This window comes from Pteropus vampyrus, unplaced genomic scaffold (genome assembly GCF_000151845.1).
Source record: "Pteropus vampyrus isolate Shadow unplaced genomic scaffold, Pvam_2.0 Scaffold110, whole genome shotgun sequence".
NCBI classification, from domain to species: domain Eukaryota; kingdom Metazoa; phylum Chordata; class Mammalia; order Chiroptera; family Pteropodidae; genus Pteropus; species Pteropus vampyrus.
The window spans coordinates 1,851,668-1,872,548 of record NW_011888891.1 but is presented as its reverse complement, the minus strand read 5'-3'; the positions used below and the strand labels follow the sequence as shown (position 1 = coordinate 1,872,548).

Below are 20,881 nucleotides of genomic sequence, written 5' to 3'. Positions count from 1 at the left end.
GATATGGGGGGAGAGGCCCTCTCGGTTGGGGGTTGGGGAATGTGGCTCACCCTTGGTTTTGCAACAGTGGTTGGTAAAAATCAACTGTTGTGTCTCTGCCAGCCGCTTCTCTGCCTTCTGCCCTGATGACTGGGCCCTGCCACTGGCTGCGTAGAACTCACAAAATCTCCCAGGCAGGGCTTTTCAAGGAATTCCCCGCTCCTTCTCCCCTCCCACTCCTGCTACAGGGAGCTCCAGCTGCTGCGAGAGGCAGCTTCTTTCTTTCTTCCAGTCCACTGCCCGACACCCAGGGTTCTGACCTGTGGTAGTTCTTATGCGCAGACGTGCTGGTGTGAAGTTTGGGTGTTTTTTATTGAGTTTTAGTTATTCAGCTTATTGTTATTTTAAGGGGAGAGACCTGGGAACATCTCTCACACCACCATGTTCCCAAACATCCACCTATTCTTCTCAAACGTTAATGAGTGCTCACCAGGTACCAAGATCCGAGCCGCAGATACAAAGGTGAATAAGAATACAGTGCTGTACTTTCAACAATTTCACCGAATTCTGGAAGAAACAGGAAAGTAAACAAATAGTCACAATACACTTGAATAAGTGCTATGATGAAAGAATCCACAAGGCCTTGTACATTGAGGGGAGTGAGCCATGGTACGCTGGTACATGTTTAGTGACTAGCTGATGAGAAGGGCCTTGATTCGTGGTGTTTGATGATTTCCATGTGACAAATACTCTCATCATGGCTTATTCCAAGCTCCTAACCTGATGTCACTGAACACAGAATTGGCGCAGTAAGAGCCAGCTCCAGTTCACCACCATAATTTCTGCCTTGTGACACCCTGAGCAGAGAATCCACCCAGGCTGTGCCTGGACTTCTGACCTACAGAATTGTAAGCTCATACTTGAGTTTTGTTTTAAGCTGCTAAGTGTGTGGTAATTTGATATGCAGCCATAGAAAACTAAACAGAGTCTATGGTACCCTATTTACAAATGTGGAAACTAAGGTTTAGAAACAGGAAGCAATTTTTTAAAAATTAAAGTTGGCATATGATATTAGTTTCAGGTGTACAACATAGTGATTAGACATTTACATAACTAACAAAGTGATTATGCTCATAAATCTAGTACCCATCTGACACCATACATAATCATTATAATATTATTGACTATTCCTTATGCTGTACTTCACATCATTGTGACAACTTTGTAACTACCAATTTGTACTTCTTAATTACTTCACCTTTTTCACCCACTCCTCCAACCCTCCTCCCATCTGACAACCATCAAAATGTTCTTTGTATCTATGAGTTTGTTTCTGTTTTATTTCATTCTTTAGATTCCACATGTAAGTGAGATCATGTGGCATTTGTCTTTCTCTGTCTGACTTACTCCATTCAGCATAATACCCTCTAGGTCCATCCATATTGTTGCACATGGTGAGATTTCTTATTTTTTTTATGGATGAGTAATATTCCCTTGTATATATATATACCACCTCTTTTTTATCCATTCATCCATTGATGGACACCCAGGTTGTCTCCAGTTCTTGGCTATTGTAAATAATGCTGCAATAAACATATGAATTCACATGTCCCTTTGAAATAGTGTTTTGGTTTTCTTCAGACAAACGCCCAGAGGTGGAATTACTGGGTCTTTCTTTGTCTCTTTTTGTAGCCTTTGTTTTAAAGTCTATTTTGTCTGTATTTGCTACCCCAGTTTTTTGAGTGTTTGTTTTCATTTTCATGAAACATCTTTTCCATCCCTTTACTTTCAGTCTGTGTGTGTCTTTTGATCTGAAGTAAGTCTCTTGTAGGCAGTATATGTAAGGGTCTTGTTTTCTTATCCATTCAGTCACTGTATCTTTTGATTGAAGCATTTAATCCATTTACATTGAAAGTAATTGTCGATAGATATGTAGTTATTGCCATTTTATTATTCACATTTTTTTCTTTTTTCTTTTTCTTACAGAAGTCCCTCCAACATTTCCCGTAATACTGGCTTGGTGGTGATGAACTCCTTTAGTTTTTTCTCATCTGGGAAGCTTTTTATCTGCCCTTTGATTCTAAATAATAGCTTTGCTGGGTAGAGTGATGAAAAGCAAGGACCTACAACCAAGTTTACTCTACTAGTACTGCTAGTGCTGGGCTTGAAGCTATTCAGCAAGAGGTACAGTGCACACCAAGGCCAGATGCTACTTATTTAGGTTTTGTGAAACTTTGAGAAATTTTAGGAAAGTTTGCATCATTAGCCACAACAGCCCATTTGTATGAAAAAGCCACTGGAAGAGGCTTGGGTGGGCCTGCAAATTGAGTGACTCAAAGTCTCAGGGAATCTCCAGGGCAGGGTGACCAGTGTTAGTGAAGCTGACGGAGACTCAGATATGGTGGCTGCTTTTGTCTGCATGTTGGGCGTGGGGAGGCCCAACAAATGAACAATAGATCCTGCCATCACTACCGTCTGAGGGAAAGCTGCCCCTCCAGCCCTCACCCTGAAGCCAGACAACTCAGTTTCTCCCAGTATGTCCTTGCTGCTTTTCAAGCTGCTACCCCAGCGTTAGAGCTCAGAGCAAGGGAGTCCATCAGTGAGTAAACTCACATATGGGCCCCTTAAAGAAATGTCTGCAACTCCAGCTGCCCTCCATCTCACTCAGCCACAATCTCCACTGGTTTTCGCAGGCAGGTTTTGTGGGGGATTTCTCTTCCTGGCACTGGAACCTTGGGTTGGAGAGTCCAGTATGAGGCCAAGACTCCACACTCTTCTGGGGGATCTTCACGGCTGAGACATCCCTCTTGATTCTCAACTGTGGGTGTGAGACCAGCCCTTTACACAACTCGACCCCTCCTACCAGTCTCATGGTGGCCTCTTCTGTGTGTCCTCAGTTGTAGGATTTCTTTACAGCTAGACTTCAGGAGACTCCCAATTATGGCTATCCTGTAGTTGAGTTGTAATTTTAATGTGAGTGTGAGAGGAGGCAAGCACAGAGTTTACCTACTCTGCCATCTTGACTGGAAGCCTGCCAACAATAAGCAATTTGACCAAGGCAATGAACATCTAGCAATGATCTGGGAGGCAAAATGAGGTGTGTCTGACTCCAAAGGCTGGTACCTTAGCTCCTTTGTTTTGTGACTTCCCATAGAAAACATGTCATGTAAGCCATGAGGGCCAGAGTCATAGGGTACTCTATTTCTTTTATTTTTAGCATTTTTTTTTTTTAGGAACAAGAAAAATGTGCAGTGTTATTAAAAATAAAATTCTGAGCCAGAAGAAATTCAAATGTTGAGTGTGGCTTTGAACTTGAAGTGGTCCCACAGTAGTAACCTTGATATTTATTTCAGAGGACAATGCTATCAAGTAAAAGAAATCTCACATGGGACTCTCCTCATTAAATATTTGAGTTTGGCGAGAGTGTCCATTTCTGCTTTTCTCCTCTAGCCTGACCAGATGTGCTTAGAAAATTTGGTTCCCTCTGAATATGTACATCTGTCAAAATTTCTGTCAAATTTAGCACGACTGCCAAGGGAGCAAACAAAGAGAGTTGGCGATTAACTTCAAAGAACTTTGTTGGAGAGGAATAAAGATATTTAAAGGCCTATTTTGTGAACTAATTGCATTTGCATATTTATGGGATTTACTGATATAGCTGTAATTAAAAACTATTTAGTAGTCTTAAAGGACACATAACTCAGTTGCTGTTTGCATAATAAACACTTCCTTATTATATTTGCATAATAAACCCTCTTCCCCTGCTTCCTCCAAAATACACTGGTCCATCTAGGAGGTGTCATATCTTACTTGGAAATAATGGAGAAACAAAGTGCAAGAGCTCATGGGAATGTGGGGAAGAGACTTCTGAAAGAAGTATATTTATAGGTACTCTCTTAATTATAGGCCTGTGCTAAACTTCTATCAGAGAATGGCATATTCAAACCTCAGAGTAATGTCTTTCTTTTGCTCAGGTGATATTTAAGAAGCCTGGATGCTTAGCCCCTGATGATTCTAATTTTTTATTTAAATACACTAATCTGTTTAAAAGGTCTGAAAAGGGTTTCTCCCACCCCCATACTCATCTTTTCTAAAGAGATATGTAAGGGAAGGGGTGAAATTCTTGACTAATGAATTGTAAGAAACAGTGTGAGTAAAAAGTGCTATATTTAAGGAGTGAGGAGCAACAGTTTTCATTAAAAATTAAAGATTGAGTAGAAGGAAGACATTAAATCAAAAGGCATGTAATAAACAAACTAAACACAGACAGGACAGTAGTGTTGGAAAAGAAAGATCTAAGCTGCTTGGCAGGGCAGAATGATCAAGAGAAGTTTAGGATGCACCTGTATATAAACTACCTTAAAGATAAGTTACTCACACAAAGCTTTTCCCTTCTTGGCGGAATTCATCAGCCAATAAAGAGCCATAATGGGAAGGATCACTAGACTGTTGTTAAATTAGCTAATGAAGGTCGTAATGTACCTGTATTATACATCATTAGCAATGGCCTTCCAGTAACAGATGGGTATATGAGAAAGTGAGAAGAAAAGGGAGAGGAAGCATGTCCCAGAAGGTTTGACTTAGAGTCATGGCTTACTGAAATGTGTGGCAAGAATATAATGTCGATCATCATCTCAATTAAACTTTTGCATAAAAAGCAAGCTTCTGTGTTTTATTCTCATAAAAAGTGCTTCCTACATAGATATGCTGCCTGCAGCTTGCTTTCCTCTTGTACTAATTCATCTCATAGGTAGAAGTAAATAATTTGAAGAACTGATAGGAAGTGATCGAACTTTGATAGCCAGATCAATCCTTTGTGATCTCATCTCTTGATGAAGCCCCATTTATCTGGCCACCAGATAAATAAATTTAGAGGTAAATATATCTAGATAAAGAACATTTCTCCATTAAACTTTCTATAAATTTGTATCAAAATTCATCTACCAGATTACATTTCAATTTTTAGTTTTTCTTCTGAAATATTTTCAGACACACAACAAAACTGGAAGAATAGTAGAAAGAATTCCTTCCAACCCCCCACCCGCTGCCAACCATTTGAGAGTAAGATGCCAACATGATTCTCCTTTATCTGTGGGTACTTAGTGTCTTATTCTTACAAATAAGAACAATCTTTTATATAATCTCAGTACAATCAAAATCAGGATACCAACATTGTTACATTACTACTATCTCATCCACAGTCATTTGAGTTTTACCAACTGTCCCCCAAAAGCTCGTTATAGTAAAAGTATCCAGAATCACACATTGCTTTGAGTTGTCATGTCTCTAATTTGTTTTTGTTTAATGCAGTTCTCATTCTTTCCTTCACATTCATAACTTTGATTCTTTTGAAGATTACATGTCTGTTATTTTGTAGAATGTTCCACAATACGGGATTGACGGGATTGTCTGGTATTTCCTCCTGGATAGATTCAAGTTATGAATCTTTGGCAAGATGGTAGCAGAAGTACTGCTGTGTCTTCTTCATTCCTCCTATCTCGTGGTACAACTCCCATGACTGTTAATGTTAATTTTCATCATTGATTAAGGCATTGCCTGCCAGATTTCTCTAATGAAAGTTTTTTTTAATCTTTGTAGTTAATAAGCGTCTTGTGTAAATGTCATATTCCTCATCAAACTTTCACCAACTAGTTATCACCCACTGATGTTTCTTGAATGAATTATTACTATGAAGATTCCATCATTCCTTTTACATTTATTAGTTGGTATTCTAATTTAAGGAAAAGCCTTCTCTTCTTCCCAATCATTTATTTAAATCAGTGTGGACTTGTAGATTACTATTTTATTTAAAGGGTTATAATTCTTCATCATCATTAATTTTGATGATTGAATTGTCTCAGATTTGGCAAGTGAGAGCCTCTCCAAGCTGACTCCTATGTCCTTTTATCACATCCCCATCACTCATTTTCTTTTTACATCCCCATTGTTCTTTTAGCACTTCTTTATGATAAACAAGGTATTCTAGGCTCTTCTTGTACTTTCCCTGTATCAGTCCTGGCATCAGTCATTTCTCCATTTCTTCCTTTCAGGTGATATGGTATTTAGAAACCAAAATTTGGGCATTAGATGTAGTCATTGCTATTGAGGTGTCCCTGCTCCCAGGTCCTCTAGTAGACAGACCTAGGGATATAAGTATGTATGTGTACACACACATTTACATTTGTATTTATTTTTATAATGAGCTACATATATTGAAAACCCTGAATTCATACTGATACCCCAAAACCCAACTCAACACCACAGGGTTCATACTAGTTTTCTTCCTTTTCATACTTGTAACATACTTCACCAACAGTAGAAAACCAATCAGGCTACATTTTGTTGGTAAATGAGAATTAGGAGGAGAGCAAGGGGACTGAATAATTAGAACAGGGGTCGGGTATATACTTTCCCCCACCAATTTACTTTGCTAAAACTTATCTTCCACTTGTGCCTCTACAATCTCATTTATAGTAAAAAGCAGGAAGATGCTGGAAGTGGTATGAGATTTAGTTTTTGTTTCTAGGGCATCTCGGGTCTACCAATGAAAGACAGAGTTATTATATAGAATTATAATAATTTAAGAGTAAATAGGTACTTAATCGAAAAGTGAAAAAAAGCGGGGAAGCGGGGGGAGGGAGACCAGGCAAAAAGGTGTAGATGGTAGAAGCTTCATTCATCCCCTCTTGCAACCACATCAAAATTGCGACATAAACGGAGCAAACAGCAAGCAAAGTCTTCTGGGGTCTAGATGGATGGAAGCCCTACAACTATGGAGAGAAATAAGAAATAAGCAATCATGCTGCAACAGTTGGAGGTAGGAGGGGGCAAAGATGTGAGACAGCCCGGTCCAGCTTTGGCAGCCACAGCTGGCAGCTGCAGAGGCCTCTTAAAAATGCCATGTCCACAAGTGGACTTTTGCAGTGAAGGACTCACTCTCTCTGAGCACCAGTGCTGGGTCAGCTGCTTGGAGGGCACCAGGGACTTATATGGGGACACTGAGTTGTCAGAGCAAGGACTGGAGGCAAAGCTTTCTCCCAGGCAGAAGGGCTGGCAGTATCTACTGTTCCTCTGTTGAGTCCTCGCCGCTCCCAGAGTGCAGACACAGCACGACCATAACTGAGCCATCATCAAACTGGATGACAGAGGTTGCTCCACCCAGGGAATTCTCTGAAACTCCATCTTCCCCAACTTATAGCCCTACTCAAGTCACATCCAGGTGTGTCCTCAGCGAGTCCTGTGCCCCTTGCTGAGCAGTTACAAGACCCACACTAATGGAAGCTGGCCTCAGTTTCTGTTGTGGTCTCTTGAGGCAACTATAAGCACAGCATGCGTGGATTGCCTGCTGAATCTTAACTGGTGGCCCTGGAGGGGCACAGGCTGGGATTAAACTTGGTCTTCAGCTGAACCCCTCTCAGGATTGTGCCACCGGACACGCCTACTACACAAAGTCACACTAATCAGACTGGGAGACTTAGGAGCTTTTCTTAGTACATAGAAACAGACACAGAAAGAAGCAGATCCCATATGAAAGAACAGAACAGAGCTCTAGGAAAAATGTAGTCAAGCAATCTAACAGATGCAGAGTTCAAAACACTGGTTATAAAGATGCTCAATGAACTTAGGGAAGTGTAGATGACCTCAGTGAGAACTTTAACAAAGAGATAAAGAAACAAAAATGGAAATGGAAATTATAAAAGGGGGCCAGTAAGAGTACATTATGTGCGATGAAGAATATATTAGAGGGAATCAACAGAGTGGATGAAATGGAGGATTGAATTACTAAAATAGAGGATGGGGAAGCTGAAGACACTCAATCAGAATGACAAGAAAAAAGAATCCAAGAATATGATAATAATTTAAAGAGCCTATAGGAAAAAATTAAATGTAACAATATCTGTCATAGTGATACCTAAAGGAGAAGAGAGAGAACCAGAAGTTAAAAACCTATTAGAAGAAATAATGATGGAAAACTTTTCTAAATTGGTGAAGGAAATAGACATACAACTCCAGGAAGCTCAGAGAGTCCCAAACAAGATGAATCCAAAGAGGCCCACACCAAGACACGTCATAGATAAAAAGCCAAAGTTTAAATACAAAGAGAGACTCTTAAAAGCAGCAAGAGAAAAGCAATTAGTTACCCACAAGGGAGCACCCGTAAGACTGGCATCGTATTTCTCAAAAGAAACTTTGCAGGACAGAAGAGTTTGGCACAAAATATTCAAAGTGATGAAAACTCAGGATCTACAACCAAGAATACTTTATCCAGCAAAGCATTATTTAGAGTCAAAGGACAGATAAAGAGCTTCCCAGATAACAATAAGCTAAAGGAACTTATCAACATGAAGCCAGTATTACAGGAAATGTTGGTGAGACTTTTTAAAAAGAAAAAACATGAATAAAGAATGGTAATAACTACATATCTATCAATAAGTATCTCAAATGGAAAAGAATTAAGTGCTCTAACCAAAAGATAGGGAGGCTGAATGATAAGAAAAAAAAAATACCCCTACATATGTTGCCTACAAGAGACTCACTTCAAATTAAAAGACACACACACAGACTAAAAGGAAGGGGATGGAAAAAGGTATTGTCTTGATGGACCTAGAGGATATTGCGCTGAATGAAATAAGTCAGATAAAGACAAATATCGCATGATTTCATGTACACATGGAATCTAAAGAAGAAAATAACAACAACATCAAAAACAGACACAAACTCATAGATGCAGCGACTATTTTGAGGGCTACTAGACGGGAGGAGAGTTTGGGGGATGGAAAAAAGGGCAAAGGGATTAAGAAGTACAAATGGAGTGTTACAAAATAGTCATGGAGATATAAAGTGTAGCATAAGGAAAATAGTCAACAATGTTATAAAAATGTATAAGGGGGAAAAAGGGTATTAGATTTAGTGGGGCGACCACTTCTTGAGTTATGTAGATCTCTAATCACTATGCTGTACAACTGAAACTAACAGATTATTGTATGCCGACTATAATTTAAAAAAAACTCATTGAATTGCCCAATGTAAATACAAGCAACTAATTGTCTATTATATTTCAGTAAAACTAGGGGGAGAAGTGAACAAAATGTTATTAAATGATGTTAAACTTTATGTTCTATAAACTTAGAGCGTCTTCTCTTATACAGCTGCTTTCTGAATTGCGGACAGTGAAAATTTAAAAAGCACTCCTATTTGTCAAAAATCAATGTTTCTTTTAATTAAAGGGGCTTAGGAAAAACAAAAGGCACTTTTACCACTGTATTGTTAGCAGTCATTCTGCATTAGGCAATACCAGGCAATACCATTTGTGTTGTGTAATTCAAGAGTCCAATAACCATTGTGAAATGCTGAAAATGTTACTGCATATATCTGATTTAGAACAACTATTGGATCTCAATTATTAATGAAATTAGTTTCCTGAATGTCAGCAAGAGCATTGCCTTAGGTAAAGGCTGTAAAGGAAATCATATTAGTGTGGAATTTCCTCTCCTTCGGGGCTCCTCTTAGATTACATTATTCACTTAGCTATCTCCTGTCAGGGAAATTGAAATGTTGGCCACGATCTGATCCTGGGGCAGAACCAAATGGAGAAGTTAAGGGATATCATGATGGTATCAATTCCAAAACATTTATACAGTGTTGATATTGCCTTTGGTTCCGTTTAGGGTTTACAAAAGAGAACCAATAAGAATAGCATAAACTGGCAATCAGAGAAGAACAGAGTGAAGAGGAGCCCTTTTAGGAAAAACTGAGTGTCATTTCAGCCAATTTGCATTTCTCCTCTTTGGGACGTGTCCGGGAACATTGGCAAGTGTGATGGCTCCTTTGTGGCCCTTCATCCTGGTGGCTGCCTCAGGTGAGTCCTCTCAATGATTTAACTAGGCATTGGCTGTTAACTCTTAGAAGCTAAAGACAATATTTTTCTACATTATGCTATATAATTAACTCCTCACAGGTGTTCATTTTTATTCATCATTGGTAAAATGCCAGTCTTGTGAAGTTACATGGAGAACAATGATTTGTTGTGACTTTGTCCTAAAATTACAGATACATATATATTAAGGGTCACACAGTGAAGCTTTTTACACATAGCTGAAAGTAAGCTTTGGAATGTTCCAATTGTTTGATAAATCTCTGCTTCTCTAGGAATCACTCTCTTTGTAGCAATTTACGTTAAGAGTTTGAGGCATCCCTTTTCAGATTTGCTTTTGTGTCTGAATAATATATTATTATTATCCCAAATAGTCTTAGCTTCATTATAAGCATTTAGTAGCCCAGAGAAAGAGTCCCTTGGATATGTCATGGCTACAGACACCTGGATATCGTTTTGGTATTGGGGGCTCTATACATCCAGCCATACAAAGTCTACAGAGGTGAGTATGTCTCTAAAAATGAGTACTGTCAATTTGCATGTTTTGAATGTACCATTCCCCTTAAAAACACTTTAGAAGCTTAAATATTTTTTCCTAAATTTCTGGAACCAAACTTTCATAGTGCCAGTACTGAATTGAACCCTTTTAGTTAGGATACAATTGATTCTTAGAAAACATGCACAAATCAAGAATTTATGTTTATGCTGGCATTTCCCAATGCCCTCCTTTCTTGAAGGTTTTCCTAGAGGCCATATCTGAATTTCCATGTTTTAAAATATAACTGGAAGTGGAATGAGTCAATTATGGAGATGAAGAAGGAATTTGGTAGCCAAAAACACTGGAATGATTTTTTTTTTTATTGAGTAGAAAAGAAAAATAGCCACTTATCATTAAAGTATAAAAATCCTGGATGTTGAACTCAAAGGATAAAAGCCTATCTTAATTATAAAAATGAAAACAGAGGAAATTTCATTAAATGCCAAATGGGTTTCTTAGCAGAAAATAATTATGAACATTAAACTAAGATAAAATAGAAAAATGAAGATAAGAAAACAGAAGAAAATCTTCTTAATAATATCTCTTTCTAATGTTTTATATTATGCTTGATTTTTATTCCAAATGTGGCAGAAAAAGGTGTTTTAACAGTGCCTAGTAATCAATGCATGAGCATAAATCATACTGAGTAAATTTGTTGCAGAAAAACCTGCCCTTTGGAATTTTTCCTGAGTTAATATCAAGATGGTGTGTAAATATAAGAGCATTGAACCGACCACTATTCCTGGCTGTTCCTTGGAGCCGTTGTGCTTGGGTAGAAGGCCTGGACTAGGAGAATCATTTCCTGCTCCACTACTCACCAGCCAGGTGACCCTGGGCAAGTCAATTAATCTCCTAGAGATTCAGTTTCCCTGTAAGTTAACTATTTATTTCACATATTCATGAAGATCAAATAAGATAGCATTTAGAAATTGTAAGGTACAATGCGAATGTAGGATATTATTGACCTGAAAACACATACGCAGGAAATAATCATGAGCTATTTCTGCCCAATAATATACACCATGTAATGAGTCAGTCTTTCTTAGGAAAGGTTACTCATTGCTGTTCCTAATATTTTCAGGGAGCCAGATCACAGATCAGTCATGTTTAAATTCCAGCCTCTTCACTTCCAAGCTGTATGACTCTGGGCGGTACTAACATCACCGAGCCTCTCATCTGTAAGAGTAGTGACTTCTCATTAAGCTATAGAGTATGTAGATCTCATAAGGCTGTTGTAAAAGTTAAATGAGATAATTCAGGTAAAGTGCTCCTATCCTCATGCCTAGCATATGGCACGTATTCAATCAATATTTGGTATTCAATAGAACCACACGCCTACGTCTCTATTTTCTTGTAACTTCTCAGATATATGTATAACTCTCTTATAATCCTAAAGATAGTATACTTTCTAAAGCAAGAATAGTTCTTTTTATCAAAGTACCCAGAACACTTTGAGATAGGTAAGTATAAGGGAAACTCATTCAAATAAGGAAAATAAAGGAATAATTCTATTGTATTCTTAACTTTTAAAAAAAAAATCTCTCTTCATCTAAAAGTACTTCATATCTTAGTCCCTAACACATTCTACTTTCCAGAAATCTTACAAGTGAATTATTTAAAGCTAATTATTAGGAGGCAGTGCTAACAAGGAATTTTTCCTGGGCCTGTTGATAGCTTCCATCAGCGTCTGTTGAAACATCACTGAACTGTGAGTCATTTAGTGCTTGTGTGAATGTCACATTAGCTTTCGAGGGGCATAATTTACTGTTAATTAATGGTCACTTAAATCCTTAATCTCTCTCCTATAATAGATCTTTCTCCTCAGGCAAATTTGCATTCATAGTAGAAATGTAATTTATTATTTCTTCCCATTTTAGACAAAGAACTCTTTCCTCTTACAGTTTATTTAAACCCACTTCCTTTTGCTTCTTATTTTTCTCTTACATTACCTGTTTCTCTTTTGTTCCTAGTTCTAGCTTCCAGAACTTTTTCTTTTTACCCAAAGACTTTAACAGGTTCTAGGAAATAGATGTTTATCCAGAGGGAATCTATCGATTGTTTCCTAGAAAAGATAACAGAGGCAAATTTGACTCTTTATGAGCAGAATGTGTAGGGAACACATATTCACTTCTCAGAATTATATTTTATCTCTGTCTCAGGTATTGAAACATGTATTGAAACATACAATTTCAGTATTTCTCCAACTGGGACTTGAATCGGGAGCTTCCAAGCAAGGTAAAAGTGAAGTTGCCCAAAGCAAAGTTCATAGGGAAAGCACCAGACCAGCTTTGCTTTGTGCTCCTGACTTCTCTCCCCTGGGGTTTGCCAGCGAGAAATAATCTCAGGGAGAGAGATTCGCAGTACATTTTTTTGACAATCACAGTACACACACACACACACACACACACACACACATATACACACACACACACACACCACTAAAAATGATGTCTGATGCAAGCCACCCACCTTAGTCCTGCATGCCTGAATAGCTGATGCCACTTTAGGCATCTTCTTGGGTGAATAGTTAAGGAGTTAATATGCTCATTAGGTTCCCAGTTCTGATGGTAATGAAACTGAATATTCCACTGCCCACAATGAGTCTGGAATTGCACCTCCAGCATTGTTGTTAGCATTTTGGTCACAATGACATTGATAAATCATAGAAATTGCTGCCTGTGGCGGCAAGTGACATGACATTATTCATAAAGAAATGAGTATAAACAGGATTGTCGCACAGGGAGAAGATATCTCATTTACAGTTTTCTGCTGGATCCCACATACTTTCAGCAGCTCATCAAAATAACCATCAAAACCACTGAGAGCCCAGGCGAATTCACGCACAGGACACTACAGATAGATTTCGCTCACGCACTGTGACAGGAGGTGTGCAATTTGCTTCAGTCCAATGACTTAGAGAAGCTTTGAATTCCCCAAGGGCTGGCAAAGCTTGTGAACAAAATATCTTTTTGCAATTCAGAGAAAACCCTCACAAATTTGTCACTTCCAATTGTTGATGATCATTTCTCTTGCTTCTTTTTTCCTGGCCTCCCCTCCCTCAACACCAATCACTGCTCCTCTACAAATCAAGATTCTTGGGTCATAGGAAATGGTTGTTTCCTGGAACCAGAGAGAATTTTCCCAAAATGAAGATTTCATTTTCTGACAAGTGCATATTCTCACTGAGTGAGAAAAGAGATGTGTGTGTGTGTGTGTGTGTGTGTGGAGAAAAGTAAGAATTGGAATCTCATTAATCTCATTACTTAGAAATCCACACAGATCTTTGGGTTCATTGGTTTGTCCACGTTTCTGCCTGTGTTTTCTATTTAACTGTTGAATTATAAATGGAAAATCAAAAGAAAAATCCAAGGGGAAAGTTGAGTTTTGGCTAAGTATATAGAAAGGTTTCTGCCATGTACCAGGAGGAAATGATACAGAAATAAAGAAAGGATTCTATCTCCCAGATGCATGATCGCTGTAAAAATGGAATTGTGGGTACAATTTGCATCCTTGGAAATTGGGTTGATTTATTTATCTTTGCAATGAGGTTTCTCTATTGGACACTTAGGCCACCAGCTTATATCAGTTATTTAAAACTGTCTGCCCAAAAGCCTACCAGCTGGTTGTAAACTTAAGTGGATTGGGGTGAGCCGAAACTGTATTCTGCTGGGAGCCATCAAGTCTGGAACTGTCTGAAATCTAAAGATGCTAAGTTCCTCTTATTTTCATCTTCACAATGATAGTTTTCTTTTCCAGGAATCCTAGCCATAGATACATCTCATCCCAGGAATTCTGTTCTGTATCATCTCACCGAACAATTATTACAGAAATATCACAAGGAAGTGAGACCAGTTCAAGACTGGATGGAGGCTACGACTGTATACCTGGACGTAGTTGTTCATGCTGTATTGGATGTGGTGAGGACCAACTTTCCCTTTCCTATTCCTGCTACCCTTTTGTAAAACTACCTGCCATTTATGCAGGAGCCTAGGAGAACTTTTATCTTGAGGCTCTAGTAAAGCTGGTAGGGAAGCTGTGCTAGGCTCATTTAGCAGTGATCATGAGGTAAACTATTTATTAGGCAAATCATGCTTTCTAGCCCTCAACTTCCATTGTGAGGGACAAATAGTTTAGAGATATGAATTTCACAGAATTAAAATGCTTTAAGAATTCTAGTCATAGATCACAGTACATATTTTATAAGGATTGCTGAAACCCAAAAATGGTGATATGTTTTTTTTTTTTATAGAGTTCACATTTCTTAGTACATTTAAGAAAATATCCACCACTTATTGCCTGAAAATTTTAAAAGAGAAAAAGTGCCTGGGTATCTCAAGTTTATAAGGGACTTGATAGCTAAGGTTTTCGCTAAGGATGGTGGGGGAAGATTTGTTTCCTAAAGCATGTCTTTCCTACTATATCTGAAAAATGAGTTGTTGTGGAAATTAAATGAGAAAATTTGTGTGAAGCAGTTAGCAGCGGTCTTAGTAAGCCCTCTTATTTATTGATGACTATCCCTGTTTCCCTTTTCAACTTTTTCTTAATTACAGTCTTTAATACCAATAGGTCCCAGATTTATTTTGATTTCTCTTTTTTAAAATTTACTTTTTGATACAATTGACATACAATATTTTATTAGTTTCAGGTATACAACATAATGATTAGATATAGTATACCTTAGGAAGTGATCCCCCAGATAAATCTAGTACCCTTTTGATACCATACATTGATCTCTCTTATAAGCAGACTTTATTGAGCTTGTTTTGTTGAAATAGTTCAAGAATTGTTTTCAATTTATTTCTTAAAACTATTTTTTATAATTAAGGTATAACATACATGTGTTGAAATGCATAGATCTTAAGTGTATAATCCAATGAATTTTGATAACTTCGTGCACCCATATAATCCATACCTATCAATATAGCATACATTTTCATCACCCCAGCAAGATCCCTCATTTCCTTTCCAGTCAACCCCATCCCCTCCATCCATGGAGACAACTACTGTTCTGATTTCTTTCATCACAGATTATTTTTGTCATTCCTTGAAAACTGTATGAAAGAAATTTTATTGTATGTCCTCTGTTGTATCTGGATTTTTCATTCTGTGTAAGGTTTTTGAAGTTCACTCATGTTGTTGTGTATGTCAGTTTGTTTGTTTTTACTGATAAGTAGTATTTGGTTATGGCTATACTGTTACTTGTTTATCCATTCTCCTGTTGATAAGTATTTGAGTTGTTTCCTGCTTTAGGATATTAATAATAAAACTATGAACATTCCTGTACAAGTCTTTTTGTATATTTATGTTTTCATTCCTCTTAGGTAAAACCTAGAAGTGGAATAACTGACTCTAGGATAGGTGTACACTTAATGAGAAACTGCCAGACAGATTTACAAAGTGGTTGTAGTTTTACACTTTCACCAGTCAGCTATGAGAGTTCTCATTGCTCCACATTTTCATCAACATTTGATAGTATTCGACTTAAATTTTAGCCATACTGGTAAGTGTATATTGGTATTTCATTGTGATTTTACTTTACGTTTCCCCGATGGCTAATGATTCGGGGCTCTTTTTCATATGTCTCTTGGTTACTTACATATCTTTTTTTTGTGAAATAGCTGTTTAAGTTTTTCCTTTAAAAAAAAAAATTGGCTATTGAATTTTAGTGATATTGCCTTTTTTCATTTCTTATATCCACATTTTGTTTTTTCTCTTATTTTCCCTTTACGAATATTGCCAGGTTTTATCAATTTTATTTATTTTTTCAAAGAATCATAGATTGGTTTTGAATTTTCTCAGTGGTTTGTTTCACTAATATCTCTGTTTATCTTATTAATTATTTTCTTCTTAGTTTGCATTTAATTTTTTCTACTTTAGTTTTTTAAAGTAGAAACTTAAATCATTGGTTTTAATTCTTTTTCTTTTCTAATTTTAGCATTTAATGCTGTAAATTTCCCTCTAAGTATTGTTTTAGCTTTCTCCTACAAAATTTTAAAGGATTTTTAAATTGAGATATAGATTACATAAAATGAAACTCATCTTTTTAAAGCCAATCTCTTGCCTCTATCCTCAGTCCCTGGAAACCACTGATCTTATTTTTTTCATTACAGTTTTGCCTTTCCAGAATGCCATAATAATGAAATCAAATAGTATTTTCTGTTTGTTTTTGCTTCTTTTACTTAGCGTAATGCCTCTGAGATTCATCCATGTTGTGTCGTCACATATATCAGTGGTAATATTCCACTGTACAGATGTACAGCAATTTGTTTATCTATTTAATACTTGTTGGACGTGTGGGCTGTTTCCAATTTGTATCAATTATGAATAAAGCTGCTATAACACTTGCATGTTTTCACTTCTCTTGGATAATCAGGTGTGAGATTACTGAGTTGTAGAATAAGTCTATGTTTAACTTTATAAATGACTGCCAAACTGTTTTTCAAAGTGGCCGTATCATTTTGCAGTCTACCTGCAATGTATAAGAGTTTCGGTTCCTCCCCATGATCACCAGCACTTGATATTGTCAATCTTTTAAGATTTTAATCATTCTAGTAGATTTATGGTGGTAACTCACTGTGGTTTTTAACTTTGATTTTTACTACAGACTAATGATGTTGAACATGTTTTTATGAGCTAGTTTGCCAACCGTACATATTTTTTGGTAAAGTATTTGCTCAAATCTTACCCATTTTAAAAATAGGGCTGTTTATTATATTATTATTGAGTTGCAAGAGTTCTTTATATACGTTTGGGTCTATTCCTGGACCCTATTCTGCCCACCTAATAGTTATGTTTCATTTTACAACAATACACTATCTCAATTATTGTGTATGATAGATGTCTTGAAATCAGATAGTGTCTTCCAATCTTGTTCTTCTGTTTCAAAATTGTTTTGACTCTTCTAGGTCTTTTGCATTTCCATATAAACTTTAGAATCAATTCATCAATTTTTAGTGAAAAAAAACCTGCTGGAATTTTTATTGGGATTGCATTAAATCTATAGACCTATTTGAGGAGAACTGATATCTTCATAGTCTTCCAATCCACGTACAGTGTATCTCTCCATCTGTTTAGTTCTTTAACTTCTAGTAATATTTTGTAGTTTTCAGTGTTTTATATATATTTGGTTGTTTATCCATAAGTAGTTCACATTTTTGATGCTATTATAAGTGCTATTCTAAATTGAATCTGTTGCTAGCGTACAAAAATATAATTGATTTGTATATATTGGTCTTGATTCCTGTAATCCTGTCATCTCTTATTAGTTTCAGAGGCTTTTTTGTAGATTCTTTGAGATTTTCTGAGATCGTGTTGCCTGTGAATAAAGATGGTTTTACTTCTTTATTTCCACTCTTTATATTTTTATTTCCTTTTATTGCCTGTTGCACTGGCTTGAACCTCCAGTACAGTGTTGAATAGAAGGGTGTACTATTCTATAAATATAAATTCAATGAATGTGTCTGATAGTATTGTTAAAATCTCTAATTTTTTGATTTTTTGTTATTCTGTTAATTTTACAATGAGCGTTTAAATCCACAACTGTAATTGTGGTTTGTCTCTGTTATTAAATGCCTGCACATATAGGATTTCATGTATTCTTGATAAACAGATCTTTTTTATCATTATGAAATGCTCCTCTTCATCTTCAGTAGTATTCTTTTCCTTGAAGTTTTTCTTATGCTTACTTTTTTCATGGTAGATATTTTGCCATTCTTTTATTTTCAATCTATCTGTGATATATTTGAAGTCATCTCTTGGAGATAGCAGGTAGTTGGGTCTTGCTTTTTTCCCAACTTTTTATTTTGAAATAATTATAAATTTACAGGAAGTTGCAAATAAATTTACAGGAAGTTGCAAATAAATTTACAGGGAGTTTCTGCGTACCTTTTACCCAATGTTTCCCAATGTTAACATCTTACATACATGTACTATATTATCAATACTATAAAAATGACATTGGTACAATCCACAGAGCTTATTCAGGTTTTTCCATTTTTACATGCATTCAAATTTGTGTGTGTGCTTCTGTGTAATTTTATCATCTGATATAGTATACCTTAGGAAGTGTAACCACCACTGCCACTGCCACTACATCAAGCTATGCAGTCATCACCACAGGGCTTCCTAGAACTGCTCCTTCACAGCCACAACCCTTTCTCCCCTCAACCTCTAACCGCTGACCACTGGTCAATCTCTTCTCCATCTTTATAAGTGTATTTTTTTCAAGAATATTACATAAATGGAATCCTACAATATGTAGCCTTTGAGATTGCCTTTTTGTTCAATTACAGTTGACATTCAATATATATTAGTTTCAGGTGTACAGCATAGTGATTAGACATTTATATAATTTACGAAGTGGTCCCTCCCAATTAGTCTATTACTCTCCTGGTACCATGCATGGTTATTACAATATTATTGACTATATTTCTTATGCTGTACTTTAGACCTCCATGACTATCTCGTAACTACCAATTTGTACTTTTTAATCCCTTCACCTTTTTCACCCAGCCTCCTAACCTCCCTCCCATCTGGCAACCATCAATATGTTCTCTGTATCTATGGGTCTGTTTCTATTTAGTTTGTTCGTTCATTTTGTTCTTTAGATTCCACACATAAATGAGATCATATGGTATTTGTCTTTCTCTGTCTGACTTATTTCACTTAGTATAATATCCTCTAGGTCCATTCATGTTGTCACAAGTGGTAAGATTTCATTCTTTTTTTTTTAGTGGAGATTGGCTTTTTTCATTCAATATAATTCCCTTCAGCTTCATTCAAGTTGTCGAGAATACCAATAGTTCATTCTTTCTTGTTGCTGAGCAGTATTCCAAGGTATTGCTTTTTTAACTTGTGAATCTATGCATTTTAACTGAAGTGTTTCATCCACTTACTAATACTATCTTGCTACTTGTTTCCTAGTTGCCCATCTGTTTTGTTTTGTGTTCTTCTTTTCCTCTTATCCTACCTTATTGTAGGTAAATTAATTTTTTTTAATATTTAATTTTAGTTCTTCTATTGGATTTTTGGCATCCCTCTGTATTATTTTTTAGATGTTGTTTTAGGAATTTCATACTTATTTAATATAATGCACTTAGAATTAATGTTATTACACTTTACATAAAATGTACAACTCTTAAAATAGTAAAATTCCATTTACCTGCTCTTTGTTTTTTGTACTACTTGTAAAATTGTGTCCCCAATTTTACAATACATAAATAATATGTCCCACAATACATTATTATTTTAATGCATTTTATTAAAATAACTCAATAATAATCCTCTTTAATTTATATTAATGGAGGTGTTTTTCTAGATTAATATCTTAATGCTGCGCTATGAATCATAAACTCTGATTTTCTGATTGAGAATTAGGCATTGCGATTGATGAAAAAATAACTTGAAACTAAAAGTATAATTGATATGTTATATAACAGGATTTAAGTTATTTTTGTCCATTGTAAGTTATTTTAGAATAATTTTCCTCCAGCCTATATAAACCCCTACTCATTATTTTTTCATAAATAAGAAAACTTAAATGATACACAAAAAAATTCCCCCTTTTAGCAAACAATTTTACTTTTCTTAGCTTTATTTTCTCACTTACACTAGTAAAAGTACTAGATCTGAGATCCTAGACAATATTGTTTAATCAAATGCCAGGAAATACCCAATCTTACTCAAAAAAGTCTAGTCTTTCTTACATAAAGCTCCAATAGAAAACTTCTTTAAGTCTCTTTCTAATATCTAGAAATTTGAACTAGAATTTTGGAGATTTAATTTCCTAAAGCTATATCTTCACCTGCTTAAGAAATATTAGTTCTTGCTATTTAGTTGTCAGTGTGTTACATCACACATTGTGCAATTTTTAAAAAGCATGATTTGAATAAAGACACATGATATGAAACATGTCATGTGAAACCTCAGGGCAGAGGAATAATCAGTCTTGAGTAAAAGGTTAAGAATACCTTCTAGGTTCTTTCACTTTCTAACTTCATATTGATTAATATAATGTTGAATTGGTCAGACCTTCCTTTAGAGGATTTTTGGAGATAAATACAGAAAAGGAGCAAGGTCTTTATATTAATACTTTCTCTTATAACAATTGTCTCAAATTGAAAACTTTTATCTAACTAACTCTTTCTTCCTACTTTAATAAAAGAAAATAAAATCGGATTCCTTATGGTAATTAAGGACCACAGCATTATTTTTTCAAAGATGTGTTTTTCTTCATTTTTGTGGAATGTACTATCTTTTTTACTAGAATATGTTAGACATATCACATTGGATATGGCAAGCTTTCTTTTAGAAATTTGGAAAAATCTTATATTCCAATCCTCTATTTTTATTCCTATCCACTGTCTTAATCTTGTCATCTACATGTACTCAATGCTACATTGAAACTGAACCCTCTGTGGTTTCCTGCTTGTATGTCATTCATTTCCTTCTCTGAATGTCTTCCTCTTTATTCTCCATCTGCAAAATATTAT

The 20,881-nt window shown here is 36.1% G+C and overlaps 1 protein-coding gene across 1 annotated transcript in view; it reads left to right on the top strand.

Annotated features, from left to right (window-relative positions):
* The first annotated feature begins 420 nt into the window (after nucleotides 1–420).
* HTR3B (5-hydroxytryptamine receptor 3B) overlaps nucleotides 421–20,881 on the top strand; it is a 40,612-nt gene continuing 20,151 nt past the window's right edge. Inside the window, 3 exon segments of the mRNA XM_011365424.1 lie at nucleotides 421–563; nucleotides 9,747–9,838; nucleotides 14,148–14,308. Of these exon segments, the coding sequence (XP_011363726.1) occupies nucleotides 421–563; nucleotides 9,747–9,838; nucleotides 14,148–14,308 (396 nt within the window).